The 21,534-nt window shown below is 40.9% G+C and overlaps 1 protein-coding gene across 4 annotated transcripts in view; it reads left to right on the plus strand.

The window, feature by feature from the left end:
* The window catches only part of PATJ (PATJ crumbs cell polarity complex component), a 385,928-nt gene that overhangs the window by 61,475 nt on the left and 302,919 nt on the right, over positions 1 to 21,534 (plus strand). For all 4 annotated transcript variants that reach the window (XM_006147509.3, XM_006147510.3, XM_006147511.3 and 1 more), the window contains exons 13-15: positions 3,677 to 3,753; positions 5,790 to 5,846; positions 16,983 to 17,117. In XM_006147509.3, coding sequence (XP_006147571.1) covers positions 3,677 to 3,753; positions 5,790 to 5,846; positions 16,983 to 17,117 — 269 coding nt within the window. The remainder of the gene's footprint in view (positions 1 to 3,676; positions 3,754 to 5,789; positions 5,847 to 16,982; positions 17,118 to 21,534) is intronic.

Raw genomic sequence — 21,534 nt, forward strand, 5'->3', positions numbered from 1 at the left:
TCCTGCTCTTGTAGACTGTGGGTCTTGACCTCACTGCTCTGCTTCAGGTGCAGCTGTCTATCCAACCTTTTTTGGCTTTTCTTCTGGAGAGATGCCATGATGGCTGTCCCTACTCAGCCATCTTGCCCTTCTCCACCAAGTTCTGGAGTAGTTATTTTAAATCATTATGTTATTGATTTAAAAAATCATTTTGTATAGCTTAGCATTTATTGAGCTGCTGAACTTCAATTAAACTCTTTTAGCACTTGGGCTTTTGTACTTTATTTATTAATTTATTTTTTAAGAATTTATATAACTCTGTTTGTCTATTTATTTATTTATTTTAACTTGACCAGAGAGGGACAGAGTGAGAGAGAGAAGGAAAGTAAGAAAGCAAGCTGCCAAGCCTAAGACTCAAACCACAGTCGACCATGTGGAAGTGCTTGAAGAGCACGCAGGGCATGTGTGTATGCATGCCTAAAATCTCAAGAGGAGGATAAAGGAGAAGAGATTGTGGTATGGCCATATTCCCTGAGAGGGTTATTTCTCACTTTCCTTCTCTCTCTGTCTCTCTCCAGTGAGCACATGCACCCTATGGCAAAAATCTAAAAAATAAACAAAAGTAATTCATGACTGTTTTCATCGTACAACCAAAAAGCAAAAATATAGTTAAGAGAATTGTCAGTGAAATGTCCATATTTTATACATGTATATGAACTGTCATCTGAATACTGCCACATTTTTAAACTTAAAATTGACCCAATGTGTTGCAAATTTTGTTTAGATCCACTTACCAGATAAGAGCCTGCTGCCTACAAGAAATTTGTAGCTAAGATGTTAGAACTCTTCATTGTAATTTTCTAAGGAAATGTTGACAGGAGTAGGCATAAAGGTGGAAAGTCCACGTGAATTTGATATTTTACATTTAATAGGATCTTTCGTAAGTCGTCCCCTAAATTCATTCTAGCACATAGCTAGTGCAATTATTTCCTGGTTGGTCCTTTGTACATCTAGTAATTTAAGTTCTTTAGTGCTCATTAGATTTCGTCTCTGATTTCTGAGGTTAGCTGTTCTACTTAATGATTTGTATTATGTAATTAAGCTTATATGCATGCACAATTGGCTATCCCTTCTGAAGACTAAAAGAGCTGAAATTGCAAGTTACATTTGATTTTAGGCAAATGGTTTTGTCAATTGTGATAAGTGTTCTGTGACTTGTCCCGTCTTCTGACAAAGTTAAGGGTTTTTGTTTTTTAAAAGCGTCAGAGCATGCATGGACTTGTCAGAGAGACAGAGAGAGGGAAGGAAGAAAGCACACCCCCTCATGGGGATTGGCCACACCACAGTTCTTTGTCAGGGTTTGAGCCATGCATGCACATGTGCCTGTGTTTTTTAGGCTGCTAAGTTCAGGATTTGAATCATAGGGTCAACCAGATGGGATTTAGTGACTTTAACCACCACATCATGGAGCCAGCCCAAGAAAGTTTCACTTAAACATAAAAAAGGTGGACATTTGTTCATTTTCTGCTGCTATTGGTATAAGTTGAAATGATCGTTTCAGTACTTTGCCTTTTACTATTAGACGTTATTCAGACTATGAACTGTGTACTGAGCTTCTGGCTAAGAGCATGTGGAGGACAAGCAAGACACTGTCTTTTGCTTTTTTTTTTTTAACTTGCTGTAGAGGACATATGCTCCAGAGAGAGTGAGAGAGAGAAGCACCCACCTGGGGGGAATGTCTACACCACAGTCCCTTCTCCTTCTTTCTCTTTTCAGGATTTTAGATATGCTGTGAAGCTCATGTGCCTGGCATGTTTCTTATGCTACCTGGTCTGAGACTCAGACTGCACAGTCAGCCATGTGAGATCCAGCTGTACACCCCCGCCACATCATTGGCTGGCCCAATTTTTCTTAGCTTTTTAAAATGACCTTACTAAGGGGGCCAGCAGATGGCATAGCAGTTACGTTGCTGAACTCCCACAAGGTTGACTATGGTTTGAGTTCCAGACCCAGAGACTTGAAACTCTTATCTGGAGTATGTGCACACATGCCCAAAATCCCAGGAGGAGAATGAAGAAGAGATTGTGGTGTGACCAGACCACATGTTTCCCCTCTCTGGCTCTCTCTCCAGCAATTGCACATGCCCTATGGCAGAAACCTCTTTAAAAAAATTATCTTGCTAATGCAACAAAGGCAACATTACACTCCAGCAAGTCATAAAGATATAAACATCCTAATAACTAATTAGTGACAAAGTTTGGTATAAAACCAAAGTTTATATTATGTTAAAGCTCATGTGATTCTGGTTGAATTAAACCAGATAAGCCTTTGTTTCTGCCTATGTGAAAAGCCTAATTGTACCGTGTTGATGTATTTTATTAATAATACAGATATCTTGATAAGGTTTTAGTTTTCCAGTAAGTAGGTGGAATGATAGTACTTTGTAGTGATTAGCATTTAAATTAAATCCTTGTATGCCCTAACATATTATAAAGCAAAGCCAGATGTATTTTACTTTTAAGCTGTAGTATGTTTTTTTTTTTTTCTTTTGTTTATTTGGAGAAGTTTTTAGCTATAGGGCGCATGCACATGCCAGAAAGACAGAGACAGGGAGACAGAAAGCAAGAAATCACCCCCCAGGGGGAATGGCCACGCCACAATCCCTTCTCTTCCGTTCTCCTCTCGGGATCTTGGGCACGCACGCACACGCACCCTGTGTGAGTTTTAAGCTACCGGGTCCGGGATGCGAACCGCGGTCGACTATGTGGGAGTCCAGCGACAAAGCCATTACACTAACTGCTGGTCCCAAGCTGTAGTATGTTTATATATAAAGTGTATAATTCAGAGTTCAGTTATATCTGATTATTTCCTCTTCTATTTATTTATTTATTTATTTTAGGTTTTTGCCATAGAGCATGTGCACTCACTGGAGAGAGACAGAGAGAGAGAAAATGAGAAACCATCTCCCCCACCCACACACACGGTTGGGATGATCATGACACAATCCCTTCTCCATTCTCCTCTTGTGATCTTGAGCATGAACGCACACGTGCCCAATGTGATATTTTTAGCTACCACATCCAGGAACCACAGTCAGCCATGTGAGAGTCCAGTGCCTTGACCACTATGCCACTTGATGGCCCTCTCTTCCCTTTAAAATATTCCTTAAAAATAAAAGTCCCTTGGAGGACCAGCAATTAGTGTAATGGCTATGTCGCTGGACTCCCATGTAGTTGACCGCCGTTTGAGTTCCGTACCCGGTGGCTTAAACTCACTCCGGGCACATGTGCGTGCGTGCTCAAGATCCCGAGAGGAGAATGGAGGAGAAGGGATTGTGGCGTGGCCATCCCTCCTGGGGAGTGATTTCTCGCTTTCTGTCTCTCTGTCTCTCTCTGTCTTTCTGGTGAGTGCACGTGCCCAATAAGAAAAAAAACTCTCCAAAATAAATAAGTAAATAAATAAATAAAAATAAAAGCCCCTTATAATTTGGTTACAGCTGGTCTTTATATTTTATATTAGTCTTATAAGTCATCTATATTTAGTAAGCCTAAATTAAAGCATTTTCCTTTTTATTCATTTCCCCTTCACTTACTGAAATAGTCTGTTGTTGAAGAATTTAGTGGTTAAGTGTGTTTGGCTCACAGTAGCTTCAACTTTCTTTTTTCTTTTTCTTTTCTTTTCTTTTTTTAATATCCAGAAAGAATCCCAGGCTCTCCAGAAAGAGAACTGAAATCCAGATGGGAAAACCTATTGGGCCCTGATTATGAAGTAATGGTATGCTAAAATCTTCTAATAAAAAACACTCATGTCACATTTTATGTCAAACTCCTAACACTACAATGTAAGGAAATGAGAGAGTCAATGCATAGCCAACCTGCCTTTATTTTTTTCTTCCTGTCTTTCTTCCCTATTGAATCAATCCATTGATTTTTTTAAAGCATTTTCAATTGCAAGAACAATTAAGAACTGCACATAAGCTTCAGTTACAATTAGCAGACACTCAGTTCATGTTGAAACCATTTAAGTCACCAGAGGCAGAACAATGTTGGGAGAGAAAGGACTTGCCTTTCATTTTATAACCTGAATCAGCGGCTTAAAATTGCTGGCATTTTTATGATTGCTTTTATGATCTGTTTGTTTTATTGTACACTGAAAGGTCTGTGGATATTAGTCCTATGTTTCACCAAAAAAACTTACAGTTTTATGAGAAAAATGAAGGAATGATTATCAGATGTATTTGGAAGAACAGGAAGGAATTGAGAGTAGGTCTAAGTTTATCGTGCCAGTGGTCCATTAGACTTCCTTTCACCTGTTATTAGATTCATCAAGTAAGAAATTGATTACATTTCCCCATAGAAATCTACATGAAAGCAGAAAGCTTTGCTTAGAAAAACCTTTATCGTGTTCACCAAATGGATTAGTGTTAAAATATTCTTTTACATTTTTGTTGTCACTTACATTTCTTACATATGTTTATCATCTGTACTTATTGACTTGTTGGAGTTTTTGTTGTTGTTTTCTCTTTTTAATTTACAATATCTAGCTATTATCAATTGTCAGAAAGTTTCTGGTGTCATTAAGATGACTCAAAACAGTTCATACTCTCTCTTCTTGCCAATTTTGTGCTCGCATGTGAGTTCTCATGAATTACTGTTTCTCTGCTTCATGGATTTCAGTTATTGTCATCAGGCTAACACCTTGCAGATGACCTTTTCTACAATCCTTAGGGGTTTGATATTCAAAGTAATGTGGTATACCAGTACTGACAAATGGCCAGTTTTCTAATGGGCTCCTTTTTTTGCTCAAATGATACGTTCCTTATAACTGTATTTTTAAATTTGATTTATCATATGGAGAGGTCATAACAGAGGGGATAGAATGAGGAGATAGAATGTGAAATAAAAAATGTAAGGGTGCTTATTCTTTCAAAGTTGTAGCTTGTGTTTCCAAGGAATGAGAAGCAGCAAATAGGCCACACCAGGCAAGATGGATCAATGAATGAATGATTGAATGAATGAATGAATGATGGAATGAATGCATGGATGTCCACGCCTCATATTTCACTTCCTTCCAGGAGCTACTTATCTAAAGTGTAGTCATGTTAGAGCTTTAGTTGGAGCATGGTTTAACTTGGCTCCTCCCTCTAGGTGCATTGCGTTTGATGAACGACTTACAGATTCACATCATCAGCAAAGTCATTTTGCTTGCAAGGAATTCACTTCAGTGGATGTCCACCATGGAGGCTTAGAACAGTAGTTTTAGGTCAGGATTAAAAGCCTGAAGTATTCCATGAGCTTTGCACTGGAGGCCAGGTTCTTCTGCTGTGTCTCTGCCAGCTACTTCTGCTGAAATTGTTTGAGCTTGTGGAAAGCTAGAGGCTAGTTTTCCCAAACTCAGCTGACATTACTGACCTTAAACATTTTGTCCTAAGCCCCAAATTTTAAAGAAAGAGTGGCCATACTCATGGATTTGCCAAAAGAGTAAAATTTTTATGGACTCAATATAATGGAGGATTATATTAAAATGTTAGAGATCATGGATTTTTAATAATAGTAGATTTGCCTATCACCTTTTGTTCAACTTTTGGATAATTTAGGGAAAAAGATCAATATGGAGAAAAATAACCAAAAAGCAAATATGCTCTTGACATTTTTTGTCATACTTTGGGATTTGGGAAATACAGGAAAGTATTGAGATGTGGGTTAGTTGGAATTATCAATATATAGGTTTTACAGATGTTTTCAGAAAATCAAGGAAGAAATAAAATTATGCTTTTACAAATACCAGAAATATTTTTTTTGTAAACTTAGGTTGCTACTTTGGACACACAGATTGTAGATGATGAGGAGTTACAGAAGTATTCAAAGGTAAGCATTTTTAAAAATATTATCTACTCTTTATTGTTAGAAGAACATTCTCTTAATTCTTGCTGAAGAAATTAAACTAATGCTGTGAACTAGAGCTCCCAGTATGCAGTCTTAAATGTTCTCTGGAAATGTGCTGAGTTCTCACTGTTATAAAAGATGATGGTTAGGTATGCCTGAAAAGAATATGGGATTCCTTGTGCCACCCCCAGAAGCCAACTTAGAGATAGAATTACATTGTGTAGAGTCTGTCTTTCAGATTAAGAAGTTCTTTTTAAAATGTTTCTTAAAAATTAAGATCAAGAATATAGCCTTTAAAAAAGACTTCATGTCCAGATATTCACAGACAGAAAAGTGGTTTATCTTCTGAGATAGAAGTACAGTTCTGGTAAGGTTCAGACTATCTTGTTCACCTTCACTCTTTTTTTTTTTTCCCCCAAGAATTTTATTCATCATTACTATTTTTTAATTTGATCAGAGACAGAGAGGGAAAGTGAGAACGTAAACTGCCAGATCTGGGACTCGAACTGTAGTCGGTCATGTGGGAGTCAAGCGCCTTAACCACTATGCTACCTGCAGGCTCCTTTCACCTTCACTCTTAAGACGCAGTCTCCCATGTGTTCCATGTAAGAGTCTGGGGTGTTTACTAGTCTTTGTCTCCATGTGGGATCTGAACTCTAATACTATCTCCTCAATATTATGAGGCTGCTAAAATTTCTGTTCTGCTTTTCAAAAATTTCCCGGTTCATTTGTTAGCCTCCTATGACATACAGCTTGAGAACTCAGGAGATTCCTTGGGTGGGGGACCCTGCAGTGGATCAGTCTCAGTTCATCATGCAGGTCAGTATAGTTGTCTGTCCTCTCAAACTCAAAATCACAAGACACTGTACTATAATTTTGCTTATTGTATTTTATAAGAACTAGAAGATAACAAGTAACAAAGGACAATAAACACACTTTGTGTATGTTTTAAAAGAAATGTGATTTTCTTTTCCCAGGCAGAAGTTAATCATCTTTATTCTCACTCTAGTTTCATGCCACTGGTCTAACTTTATCATCTTTCCTGATCAGCCTCTATGCATGTATACGTTTATGCTCAGGAGTTCTAGTGCAGAGGGTGGAAAGGCTTTGAGTTGAACAGACTTTCAGAACCACCTTGTGAAAACTTACTCATTTATCAAATATTTATTAATATTTACTCTGTGCCAGGTCCTCTACTGGGTGCTGGGGTTCCAGAATAGAGTAAAGCAGGAAGAAAAAAATCTCTGCCCTGCAGGATTTATATTCTAGTGTGTGTGTGTGTGTGTGTGGGGGGGTGATTAAAAATTAGTAAGGTATATAGTATAGTGATGGGTGCCATGGAGAATACTAAGGCAGGAAGATGAACAGAGAATTCAGGCATGGAGTTAGGTCTGCAATTTTTTAAAAGAGAGATTTTTGCTCTAAGGTGCATGTGACCACCAGAAAGACAGTAAGAGACAGAGAGATAGAAGGTGAGAAATCACCCCCTAGGACATGACCACACCACAGTCCCTTCTTCTTTAGTCTCCTCTCTGGATTTTGAGCATGTACACCCATGCACCCTGTGTGAGTTTTAAGCCACTGGGTCTGGTACTTGAACCATGGTCAACTATGTGGGAATTCAGCGATATAACCATTATACCATCTGCTGGTCCCTAGGTTTGCAATTTTAAGTAGGTTGGCTAAAGTGCGCCATATCAAGAAGGCAGAACTGGGCCAGCTGGTGGCACTGCAGTTATAACAAGTGGCTAGACCTGCATGGCTGACTGTGTGGTTCGAGTCTTGGATCCAGTGTCTTAGAAAACACTCTGGTGCATTGGTATGCATGCCCAGAATCGCAAGAGGAGAAATAGAAGAGAAAGAATTTCATGTGGCCTTCCCTACGGGGAATGTTTTCTTACTTTCTTCTCTGTCTCCCTTCCATGAGTACACACACTCACTAGCATAAAATAATAATAAAAAAATAGGCAACATGTTGGAAGCAGACTGAACAGCAATGTTGGAAGCTACATGGCTGACTGGGTTTGGATCTTCGACCTGGTGACCTGAAAACACGCCTGATAGGCACCTGATGCCCGAGATCCTGATGAGCTGGAGGCTGGACAAAGGGGATCTCTGCATGACCAAACCCTATTGAAGGTGGTTCTTTCTCCCTCCCTTTTTCTTAGGCTCTCTTTCTCACACATGCACGTGCTCTCTACCGTGAATAAAATAAACAAGTGCTTAGTCAAAACTAAAAAGGCGACATTTGAGGAAACATTTTGGGAGGTAAAATAACTGGTCTAATTTTTTGTCCATATAATATGAACAATAATATCTGGGCTGTAGAATTGTAAATATAAGCATATTTAATATATGTCTTAATATAGTTTAGTGCCAGCATAGAAGAGATGTCCAATAAATGGTGGTTTTGTTTCCCATTTGTGTGGCTCTAGTACTTTTAGACTCTGACCTTTCAAAGGCCTTTTTCTTTTAATATGCTGTTTTAAACATTTAATTATTTAATTGTAATTTTGTTGTGGCAGAAAGTTGTGTTTTCTTTGCACTGTAAGGAAAAAGGTCACCCGTAATTGCATTGTGCTCTTCTCATATTTAATTGTTACCTACACATGTTATGTATTTCTAGTCAGCATACTCATTTTTTTGTGTAATGTGTGCCTGTGAGAAAGACAGAATGTGTGGTTTTTCCATAGAACACATTCTTACATTTTTCTTCATTGATTTACTTTTGTGTTCACAGAATAGTTCTTCATTTTGGTAAACTATAATGCTTTTTAATCCCCCTATAACTGAAAGTTTAAGTCTTAATTTAGTAGCTTCTCACTGTTCCCTACAATATATAAAGGAGACTTTAATTAGCCAGTCAAAACTCATTTCTCATTGTGGATACTAAAGGCTGCATAGGTGGAATGACTGACCCAAAATTCAATGGCTGGATGGTGGCAGAAGCAGGTTGCAAGCTCAGTGCATTCACTTATTCCTGAAGTCTTTACCAAGCTCCTACTTATGTGAGACATTGGGCCAGCATCTATGGAAAGCAAACGTAATAATAATGAGGGCCCTTGTTCTCAGAGAGTCTAAATTTCAGGCTTGGGTAGGGTCAGGATAGACAGGAGAGAAGTCCTGGCGTGCATAGATTTTGTCCTCAGTGTCAGATAACACCACTGGGAGATTTTAAGCTGGGTTGTGTCATGATCTGAGGTCAAGGCTATAGGGTTTTGCTTGGGCTCACTAGCTTTCTGGTTGGGGAGATCATGTTTCGTGGCTGTGGTTGGTGTTTCTAAGGACTAGCTGTCTTTAAACAGTTGCCACCCCATAGCTGCCACTCTCGGAGTGATGGTTCAAGAAGCATCTTCATATATCATGGGCTTGTGCTAATAGATAAGGTTTTCTTCTGAAATGGATGGAGTGGTGGGGAAAGAGGGAGGTGAAAGCTATTTACAGTGGCTTGCACATTAGCTGTACTGCTTCTAGGAAGCTGTTAATCATGACACGAGAGCCGTTTTCCCGCATCTAGAGAGACTTGCACTCTTAGGGATGGCTTTCTTGGCAAGTGTTTACTATTAAGATAATCACAGCTCTGAGGGAGAAGCATTATGCTCATTCTGGTGACCTTTCTGCTGGCCATCAATTGCAATATGAAGTAAGCATCTGTTAATATCCCTGGTATGGGAAACAAAAATATTGGATACTGTTTTCTGGTTTTGACAAGACAGATTGCCAAAGTTCATTCTATTTTCCTCCTGAATTTTATTTCCTGAGCCAGAGACTATTATTAAAGCACGCTGCCTACCCCCAATACCCCATAATGAACAGATATGATTTTGAAGGTGGTGGATGCACTGAGAACTCCAGCAGCGGCAGTGGTGTTACTGTGTCACTGGACAAGACCTTTGCCTTGAAGACATTCTCTCCTTCTTACATAACTACTGATCAGCTGGTATTTCCCCTTTGCATTTAGAATTTGTGGAAAGAACATGGGACCAGCAGGTAGTGTGGTGTTAAGGCGCTGGACACTCCCACATGGCTGACTATGGCTTGAGTCCTGGACCTGGTGGCTTGCTTTCTTGCTTCCTCTCTCTCTCTCTCTCTCTCTCTCTCTGATCAAATTAAAATAAATGAATGAATAAATAAAATTTTAAAAATAATTTAAAAAAAGGAATCTGTGGAAAGAACATTGGGCAGGGAAAGTAACTTGCCTAAGATCACATGTAAGTAGTTAATGGCAAAGTTAGGAAACAAACCATATCTGGCTTCTAAGCCTGTGTCATCTTTTTTTCCTCAGGGGCAATTACTGTTACCAGTTCTCAAGCAGGTAACTTTGTGCTTTGCTGCTCAATTTTTGGGTAGAAACGTAAGACACAGAATCAAATAACCATAGTAACAGTGGTTACCTACTAGGGCAGGTGGCATATCAGAAACCTCAGAGGAACTTTTTCAAAATACATGTGCCTGGGCCAGCAGGTGGCATGGTGGTTACGGAGGGTGAATCTCACAGGGTCCACTACCCAGTTTGAGTTTTGGACCTAGTGGCTTGAAAAACACTTGGGTACATTTTGCATGCTTGCTTAAAAGTTCTGAGAGGAGAAAGGAGGAGAAGGGATTGTGGCATGGCCATCCTCCTGAGAGGAAGGACGGGGCAATTTCTCATTTTCTGTCTTTCTCTAGCAAGTGGATATGCCCTAGAGCAAATTAAAATTTTAAAAAATGCTCTGTTTTGTTCCTCCTTATCAGTATTCTGATTTCGTAGGTTGGGAGTGATGTCTTTGAAGGGAATGCTGATCCTTTCCTTGCCCCACTTCCTTGAGATGTATTGCTTGGGTATTACAAATAGGCTTCATACGTGTCAAAGGAAGGAGATGTTCTTTCCTCAAGGCAGATGAAGTTGACTTATTGGGAGGATAGTGTTTGAACTATACTCTGAAGAATAGATTTGGAGAAGTGGGCACAGTGTATATTTTCAGGTGAGGGCAATACCTTTAGCAAAGAGAGAGAGAGAATCAAGTTCAAAGTGTTATACTAGGTGTCAAAAACTCAAATGTCACATGGGCCAGGCCAGTAGCACAAATGATATCTAAAATGGTAAATGACAGCTTGTGCTTGACTTCGGTGTTCGGTAGCTGAAAAAGAACGTCACATATATTACTATACGATTTGTATATATGTATTTTTTTGAATATTCAGAATTAACATTTTAGAGTGGTGAATAAAACAGTAAAATGAAGCTCCACTGGATTGACTGATTACCTTGCATAACCTCTGAGTAAACACAGCTAACCTTGGAAGCCATTACGCTTGGCGTTTTGCTGTTACTTTAAAACTTGTAGCCTCGTTCTTAGAAAGTTTGTTCTTCCTTCATGGCAAATTTAGCGATTCCCTAATCCTTAAACATACATGGGAATTTAATACTTTCACTGTGTGTGTGTGTGTGTGTGTGTGTATGTGTGTGTATGAGAGAGAGAAAAAAGAACCAATCATGGGTTTCTTTCTGTTCTAATTACTTTATTTAAAAGCTTTTTTGAGGAGTGGCTCCATAGTGTAGCGGGTAAGCACACCATCGAAAGGACCCAGATCTCACATGGGCAATTGCAGGTTGGATCCCAGCCCTAGCAGTTTGTAAAACATGCCAGACACACGTGTGCATGCCTGGCCAAAATCTGGTGGGATGGAGAAATGGAAAGAAAAGGATTGCAGTGTGACTATAAACCATCGGCAGGGTGGTTTCTGTCTCTCTTTTTCTCTCGTTAGTACACGTGCCCTCTGACAATGAACAACAACAACCAAAAAAAACCCAGAATATTAAAAAGTGTGTGTTTGTTTATTTCTTCCATCAGAGGGAGGCAGTATTCTCAATAGAGTCTTTGTACTGTGATCCACCCCCAGACTCTGCTAGTCCAGATCATGGTTATATTTGAGCTGCATGGTCTGCCATGTGAGATCCAGCTGCCTCAACCACTAGGCCGTGGAGACAGAACCCTGGAACATGAACCAGGGGTTTTCCCCATGTGCATCGAGTGTCAAAGAGCACTGCATTGCCACTGCACGACCACAGCTGACCACGTTCAACATGTTTGGAAATATCCTTCCCCATCCTGCTGATGGATCTTTGGAGCATTCCTTGCCAGTAGTTTTTGTTTTGTTTTGTTTTTAAACCATCTGGAGGATTATCTTTTATATTCTGCTTGACCATTTTGATATCTTTGAGCGTCTAAAAGTAGAGCTTTTAGAAAACAAATGGGCTGCAGTTTGTTTCATGACAGGTCTCTCCACTCACGCATTGAAACCAGCCTTCCTGGACTCATTTGATCTTCATCGTTTTAGCACTGACAGTAAATCACACCATGGTCACGCTTTCTGTAGATGCATTTCTTTGTATCCTTTACTTGTCATATCAGGATCATGAAAACCCTGCAGCTCATTAACTTTGCCAGTTTCAATAGGACCCCCTCACAAAGCGCATTGGATAAGCATCAAAAAGCATGACATGGAGTGTGTATGAAGGCGTCAGTCACCTGTTGAACCCACTCCTGACATTTTAGCACTTTCTGCTAAGAACTTCGAGTCCCGAAGGGGTGGACAACTAAAAGAGATGGATGAAATGGTTGATTTGTTTGGTTGCTAAATGCAGCTGGGACAGGTAATTAAACAGTCCTGCTCCTGCAGAGCAGCCTGCAGCAATGTAGCATAAAGTCTCAGAAACCCAGCTGTACTCAGATTTAGATTCAGAACTAATATTAGGTAGGCCTCCTTCAGACTGACAAATTTCGTCAATAATCATTTCTGGCTTATCTGTTCAGCATCACTGAAGATGCAGCCAGTGTTTTCTGTTCACAGTTTACATTGTCTAGAGAGCGTGTGGTATTTACAGGTATGTGGGGAGAAACCTAGAACTAGGGTACACCTTGTACCTGGAGGACAGGGTTGTGGCAGGTGAGCCTTTGCTGATCTTCTGTGCTCCTCCCCCATTGCTGACTTCAGCTGCTCCATGGAGTGTGGAATGGAGGTCAGCCATATGACTAGATCAGGATTACTGCAGGCAGGACGGGAGTTGGAGCCAGTTTCCTCCTTAGCCCTTTTTATCATTCATTCATTTATTTATTTAGAGAGATTTTTTGCTATAGGACATATGTACTTGCTGGAGAGACCGAGACAGAAAGTGAGAAATTACTCCCTGGGAGGATGGCCATACTGCAATCCCGTCTCCTCCATTCTCCTCTCAGGATTTTGGGCATACACACACATGTGCCTGGTGGGTTTTAAGCCACCAGATCCAGGACTCCAACTGCAGTCAATTACATGGTAATCCAGCGACATGATCATTATGTCATCCATGGTCCCAGCCCTTTTTATCTCCGATGGAAGTTTTTTGTGATGGCAGTGATGATGATGCAGTCTCTCTATTGTCCCTGTGCTCCCATTCCCTAAACCTATGGAACAGTCCCAAGCCTGGAAGTGTCTTGGGTAGGAGAAGCAGAGTATGAAAAAGCCTCTGAGCTCTGCCTCTGGTGTGGGCAGAATAGGCAGGAGGAAGCATGGGAAAGGGGTAGCCCCATAACTCCATCTGCAGAGGATGGGGCACAGGCTGCGGTGTATTGGGAAGGGGGTATGTGTGAGGCGGGGTAAAATGTGTGGGGTGGGGTGAGTTGGTGGAGAAGGCACCTACTTCCAGCTCCACTCTAGTATTCAAGGAGGGGTGGCATCAAGGTGTGGGCACTTGGTTTGAGGCTTGGAACAGAAATAAGGGGTTTGTTTATTGTCTACCTGCCAAAATACAGGTTAGTTCTATGAGAGTGAAGGCTATTTCCTTCACCTCATGTTTCCAGCTTCTAGCTTAGTGCCTTGCACATAGTTTATATCTCTAAGTATAATATACACTGTACATCATGTCCAAGTAGTGTGCCAGTAAATGACAATAGCACCAATCTTTTGTAGCATTTGCCAATGTCTGTGGTGTAAATACTTCTGCCATCGCAGATTTCAGGATACCAAAATAACATCACTGATTGCTGAGTTGGGAAGCGATACACTGTAGTACTTCACTGTTACAGGTTTCTCTTCAGCACTAAGTCTGTTTCATTATCTGTCGCAGCTGCATTTAGCAACTAAATAAATCAACCATTTTGTCTGTCTCTTTCATTGTCTCTCTTCAGGATTCTGAGTTCTTATAGAGTGTTTCCAGCCTTCAGATAACCATGGATATTAGTAAAACAGAGTGGAAAAATAATTAGAAAGTGATAGATTTTGAGTATTTATTACATTTATTTTTAATTAATCATAATTTATATGATTAGATTTTTGATAATGGTTGTGTTTAACATTGAGCCAGTTGGCTTGATAAATTTCTTTTTATTTTATGGAGAAGTTTTTTGCTGTAGGGCGGGTGCACTCACCAGAAAGACAGTGAGACAGAAAGTGAGAAATCACCCCTCCAGGGGGAATGGCCATGCCTTCACCTGCATTCTCCTCTCGAGATCTTGGGCACGCACACACATGTACCCAGTGTGAGTTTAAACCACCAGGTCCCGGACTGGAACCACGGTCGACTACATGGGAGTCCAGCAACAGCCATTATGCCAACTGTTGGTCCCTGGCTTGATAAATTTCTGAAAATTACACAAATTGTTCTTATAAGTCAGTACAAGCTAGCTCTAGCATGTCACTGGATTACCTGTTGGTGGGTCCATGGATAATTCTCTGCCCTTTGATGTTAGTTCATAAAAACCAGAAAGGAGTATTGGGCCAAAATGGGGGAGTAAACTGATACTCTATTAGGCTGTCAGAAAAGTCATGATGCATTTTTCCATAGAAAAACATGTCATGACTTTTCCAAAGTCATATCTCTGTTTTCACTCACCCCAGCAGATGTACTGCTACAGAAGACACTGATGTCTCCTCCTATCTTGATAGACATGATTTGGTACAATGACTGGACAAGGGAATGAGGGGACAGCAGTGAGAAATGAAGAAATCAGAAAGAGGGAGCAGGAGTGAAAACAAGTTTACCCTTCTATTTAGAGTACCACAGCATCTTTGTGTGTGTGTGTGTGTGTGTGTGTGTGTGTGTGTGTGTGTGTGTGTGCTTTTTTGCTATAGGGTGCATACACTTGCTGAAGAGACAAGAGAGACAGAAAGCGAGAAGTCATCCCCCCCCACGGGGGGGAGATGGCCACGCCACAATCCCTTAATCCCTTCTCCTCCATTCTCATCTTGGGATCTTGGGCACGCACATACAGGCACCTGGCAGGAGTTTAAGCCATCAGGTTCAGGACTTGAATCGCAGTCGACTACATGAGAGTCCAGCGACGCAGCCATTATGCCAACTGCTGGTCCCTAGAGTGCCAGAACATTTTATTGCCAGCGATGGTTGTAGATCTTCAAGTGCTCAGTTTTCAACAGCACTTAATTTTCAGAAAATTATCCCAAGGCCAGAAGTCCCTTGTGCCTGTGAGACGTCAGGGAGGTCTGGTCAGCCGGGCTACTTGCCACCTCACATTTGTCTGTGTGTCTGTAGTGGACGGAAATGAGCCCCAGATGGTGTCTGAAACAAGGCCTGTGGAACTCTGGGGACTCCGAGCAGATGACCGAGGGTAAATGACTAGGTCAGGGATAAGAGATCACAGAGGAAAGGAAGAATGAGGGAGAGAGCCCCTTGTGGTTGCCTTGCTACCCTGTGTAGGGTGTTCTCCTTGTGTGGTTGGAGATGGCTGGGTATTTGGTTGCCTTGCTACCCTGTGTAGGGTGTTCTCCTTGTGTGGTTGGAGATGGCTGGGTATTTGGTTGCCTTGCTACCCTGTGTAGGGTGTTCTCCTTGTGTGGTTGGAGATGGCTGGGTATTTGGTTGCCTTGCTACCCTGTGTAGGGTGTTCTCCTTGTGTGGTTGGAGATGGCTGGGTATTTGGTTGCCTTGCTACCCTGTGTAGGGTGTTCTTGTATAGTTAGAGATGGCTGGGTATCTTTAGACAAGCAGATTATTGGTCTAGGAAATATAATTATAAGTTACATATAAATCACAGCCACCATGAGAAATCATTAGCTCTCCATCTCCATCTTTGAAAGTCAGGAGAATGGAGTGTGGTGAATGCCCTAGACCTTTGCAGCCAACAGCAATGATTGCAATCAGGACTTGTGTATCTTTACTCTAACTGAGGGGTCAGAGGGGAGAAACTCGTATCTTAGTCCATGTGACTCCTATCAACCAACAGAATCAATCCCAGAATAAATAATGAGTGCCTTCCCCAGACTGGAGGTTTCTCACTGAAGTAGGCTAAGTGGAAAAGAGGCTCTTGGGTGAAGAGACCATCTTCCACAGATTAGTACAGAGAGCATTAGGCGAGCCTATGTTTGGTGCCTGGCACTATTAGGGCCTGAGGTTGTAGAGATGAAAAATACAGACTCTGCTTTCAGTTGAAGAGACGATGAAGAAAGGAATGCTAAGTACGGTATGTTGTAATTGTGGTAGAGATGTGGTTAAGGACGCTAAACTTCTACATGACCGACCACAGTTCAAGTCCTGGAACTGGAGGCTTACTTGCCTTCTCTCTCTCTCACTCTCTCTCTCTCTCTGTCCCTCTCTGGTCAAATTAAAATAAATAAATAAATGAATAAATAAATACAGTTAAATAAAATAATTCTTTTTAAAAAAAAAAAAAAAAAAAGGGGGGTTTAGAGTCTAAACCACCGGCAGTCCTTTTCCTCCTCGGGAAAGAGACCCCTTAATGCAAGGCTTCCTGGAAGTAGCACTTGGTATTGTAGTTACTCACATTAGATGCACTTCTAATTCGTTTATTAGGTAATAAGGGGGAGGTGTGGTGTTCTGGGAGATGGGGCACCCTGAAGAAAAGTGAAACACAGCTTATGTATGGGAACCATAGGAGTTCCTGGAGCTGCTTCTTGAAGGGAGGTTCTGTACATCTGTCTCTTCATTCCAAGGGAATATGAAAGGAAAAGAAACCAGTGACTTCACGGTTTTACTTGTGGCTAATTTTACCATTATTGTCCTCTTCAGGGATTTAGGTGATATGATTCGAGAACTGTAATGCTTGATGTAGGGTTCACAGCTGGAACAGCCCAAACACGTCCATGTTATGTATGATGCCATTGCTCTGTGTTTTGCTACAGCTGCTGCCTATTCATACTCTGAGGCTTGGCGTGGAAGTGGATTCCTTTGATGGGCACCATTATATCTCTTCCATTGTTCCTGGCGGTCCTATTGATACACTGCATCTCCTACAGCCAGAAGATGAGCTTCTCGAGGTAAAATTTATGGGGGGGGAAAGGCACAAGGCAGGAATTTCTAAGTTCTAGAAAAATGTGTTGGACCAGCAGGTGGCATGGAGGTTAAGGATACTGGATTCCACACGGTCAATTCCATGGTTTGATTCCTGGTGGCTTGAAAATCATGCTGAGTATGGGTACATGCATGCACAAAATCCAAAGAGGAGACTGGAGAAGAAGAGATTGCAATGTGGCCATCCTCCTTGGGGGGACAGTTACTCACTTTCTGTCTTTCTCTGTCTTTCTGGTGAACACAGGTACCGATAGCAAAAGTCTCTCTCTCAAAAAAAAAAAAAAAAAGTTTATTTAAATGATTGATTATCTGGATAGATCTGTGGCTTGTTGGTTAAGGCAACCAGATCCTACATGGCCAGCCATGCGGTTTGAATCCCAAGCCTGGGGGCTTTGAAAAACACACTGGGTGCATGTGCGTTCATGCCCAAAATCTCAACAAGGTCGAGAAATGGGGGAGAAGGTATTGCGGTGTGACCATGCCTCGTTGGTGGTTGCTTTTTCCTTCTCCCTCCCTTCTCTCTCTGTTTCTCTGCCGAGCATGCGTATCCTCTGGCAAAATGAAAAAGTATTCATCGTAATGTAAGTGATTGACTATGAAAGAAGTTTGATAGCACAATTAGGAATTTTAGCAAAATTATTTTTAAGGATCAAATCCCGGGGGTTATATACAACATGTAGCCACATTTATTTGCAAGTCTTATTGATTTTTATCTTTTATTTATTTCTCAGACAGTTTTACCATGTTACAGTCCTCCTCGCTCAACCTTCTGCATAGCTGGACTATAGGCATATGCCACTGCCCTCAGCTTTTTTTCAGAGTGAGCCAGGAATCGAACCTGGGCCTCCCAACTGGCTTCAGCCTGCTGAGAAGCAGCATCTATGAGTGTCCTACCATGGCTGGGCATTGTTGATTATTTATAGTCAAAATTAGAGCTGAACAATCACAGGCATAGTATAGTTGGCTAGCTTTTGAATCATCTCTCTCAATTTGACTTCTCTTCTTAAGATGGCAGCCTCCTGTGGGCTTGCTTGGGTTGTCAGCCTTTCTGCCTCAGCTTTGAAATGCCTTCCTGGGAGATTATGTTATCCTGAAATGTTTCATAGCTAACACAAAAAATAAAACAGATATGGAAATAAGGCATTACCCTACCTTTCAGCACTAATTTAATGATAGAATGATAACTTTTGTTTGTGTTTCCTAGCTGTTTTACTGTGTTTTTTGAAATACCTCTTAGGCTCTTAAAAGAGTCAAATGAGGCTTGCCTAGAAATTGTTCTCCCAGGGCTGGCAGGTGGCATGGTGGTTAAGGGTGCTGGACGACCACATGGTCGACTGTGGTTCAAGTCTTGGACCTAGCGGCTTGCTTTCTCACTTTCTTTCTCTCTTTCTCCCATTCTGTCCCTCTCTGATCAATCGATCTAAATAAATAGATAGACAGGTAGATAGATAGATAGATAAAACAATCCTTTAAAAGAAAAAAATGAAGTTGTTCTCTCAAGAGGTAGGATCCATAGGAAACTGTAGGTTGGATTTAATGGAATCAACTGAATACCTTTAGCCACGATTAGAAGTCCATCAGCCCTGATTTTAGGGACTTCTTTCTAAAATTTGTGTTTGTTCAAATTGAAATGACACTGCTCGCAAATAGGTTTCATGTTGGGTGCGGCTGAAGTTTATTAGTAGTGCCCATCCACCTGAAGTGGAATGCTGAGAATTCTAGGTTGAATTTTAAACTCAGAGAGAGAAGCACTATGACTAGTTATCTAAATCTGGCATAAGCACGGGAGGTCGATCTGTTGGAGTCGTGTTTTAAGATGTAGCAAGTTGCTTATTTTTAGAGGCTTTCAAGGGAATGGTATAGGCCTGCATATTGCAAATTTAATGCCCTAAATTTTAAAAATTATTTATCATTATTATTATTTTTCAAAACTTGTTGCAGGGCAGGTGTGCTCACCAGAGAGAGTATGAAAAAGAGAGAAAAAGAAAATGAGAAGGCGAGCCACCACCTCTAGGACTTGAACTGTGGTCAGCTACATGAGAGACCAAAACCTTAACCACCATGTCACCTACTGTCCTCAGTGCCCTACATTTTATTAGAAGAGTTTTGCTTTATTTTTGGTGCTGAGACTGGCTGGGCAAGGGACATACCTTTGTGGATATCATTAGGATAACCTGTAGAATGGAGAACACTGCTCTAATATGTAGTTATTAGATACTGAAAGACAAGGTATTTGTTTGGGAGATGTGGAGGTACAAGTAAAATCAATTTAGTCTCCCCTTCCTTTTTGTTTTATTGATGTTAAAATATATTTACACTGGGCTGGTGTTAAGGCAGTTGATTCCCACATAGGCAATCCTGCAACTGGAGTCCTAGACTCTGTGACTTGAGAAACATGCTAAGTGCGTGTGCATGTGTGCTCAAAACCCTGAAAGGAGGAAGGGATAAAGGAGAAGAGATTGTAGCGTGATCATTCCTCATGAGAGAGGCTTTCTCCTTTCCCTTTCTTTCTTTCTGTCTCTTTCTATCTCTCTGTAGAAAAAACAAACAAAAAACAGAATTTACCATTTTAACAATACTTAAATGTAAAAGTCACTGGCATTGTATAAATTACCACTAGTTTGTGATAAGTGCTTAAGAAATGTTGGCTGGATCAGAGAAGAACAGGTATACATGATCTTAGTCATCAGTTCAATCCTGTGTGCTCTAGACAAGAGCGGATCCCATGGGCCTACCGCCTTGTGTTAGAATGTGGTATGATAAAGCCAGGATGAAGGTTTTTTCATTTTATTTTAATTCTTAAATATAGACTTCTGGTGAAAGAACTTAGGCAAAAACGTACAGGTTTGGAAGTCAAAAGAGCTGCTTTTGGTACTGAATATACCACAGCTTAGCCAGTGCCCCTCGGCATGTCACTGAGCTTTTCTTTAGAATGAGTGTCTTCAATCAGAAACTACCTCACTGTGGTGTGTGTGTGTGTGTGTGAAGATCTAATGAAATATCATCCATGGAAACTGTAGAGCAATCTCACCCTGAGATACTGGCAATATTATCATTACGTAAAGGGCGTATTAATAAGCTGTATGGGCTGGAATGAGGATTGAGTGGGGTATTGTTAATACAGTAGAGCAGTCCTTGTACTATTCTGTACTCTGGAAGTGTGTATGTGTGTGCAATTTCTAATTAAAATGTGTGAATAACTGAGACTCGAAAGCACTTCAGAGGGTTTCTTGTGTTGAAAGACCTCAAGAAGTATCGTGAATTTTAAAATAAAAATCAGCTTCTGAGTAACTGAAGATAGAAATACAAAGTCTCTGTGCAGTTAGCCAAATAAACTTCTGAACTCAAAGTATGAATGTGTGCATGCATGCGTGCGTGTGTAAAGCCGAAAACCAGAAACAAGAGTGTGCTTTGGGGTTAAGACACCGTGCCAAGTCTCAGTCCAGAACAGTTATTTACAGCAGCCGTAAATCTCTGTAGATAGACGTGGGATTGGGAAATGCGACCAGTCTCTTTAGCAATAGCGAGTAGCAAGGGAGGACTACCAGCACTGCTATAATAATTGGAGACAACCCATATGAATTAATAATGAGCTAAATAAATATTTAAAGGTGCTCCAAGATAAAAACCTGAAAAGTGACTTTCTAATTTGTTGAAGTGAAATACAAACTAATATTCCTGTATACTTAGAATTCCTACTTTGATTATATCTGCTTGCTTTTTCTGGTACAGGTTACTCACTATTTAGCTGATTCTAGAACTTTCTGCACTAATGACTTTGGTCTGCCTTTGGCTACGGTGTGACCTGTGATGGGTACTTTCCTGCCTCATCTAGTGTAAAGATTGACTTGCATTTCTTCCAAAGAAAAGCCTTTTATCTGCTACTGAACTTGCTATCCCCTGGACTCCTTCATCAGTGATAAAGACTTGGGAGATGATATTTATCTTTCCAGTAGGGCTAGCTCCCTAAAGTGCATGTGGGTCTCCTTACCATGTGATGGGTTCCTTGTAAATAATTAAGAGACAGGGAAGTATGTCTAGCCCAGTGGCTAAGTGCTTAGCCTGTTACAGGTTTGAGAGTGGTTCCCAGGGATACATGACTTGAGGCTTGGCCCTCTGCAGATAGGAAGCTTCTAGCAACCCATTGTTCTCTTACTCTTTGGTGCAATGGCAGATTTGTGGAGTGGCTACTCCTAGAAAGGTGAACCCTGCTGGTTATCTGAATATTAGCACTGTACCTGTCAGCAAGTAATGCCAGACTAGAAATACCTTTAAAATGAATAATGCTGATGCAGCAGTAACACAGTGCCCTACAAGGCTGGAAGCCACAGGGTTGACTACAGTTTGGATCCCCAGGTAGGCCTGAAAACACATGGGGCACAT

The sequence above is a fragment of the Tupaia chinensis genome, unplaced genomic scaffold, assembly GCF_000334495.1.
Source record: "Tupaia chinensis unplaced genomic scaffold, TupChi_1.0 Scaffold000215_1, whole genome shotgun sequence".
NCBI classification, from domain to species: Eukaryota; Metazoa; Chordata; class Mammalia; order Scandentia; family Tupaiidae; genus Tupaia; species Tupaia belangeri.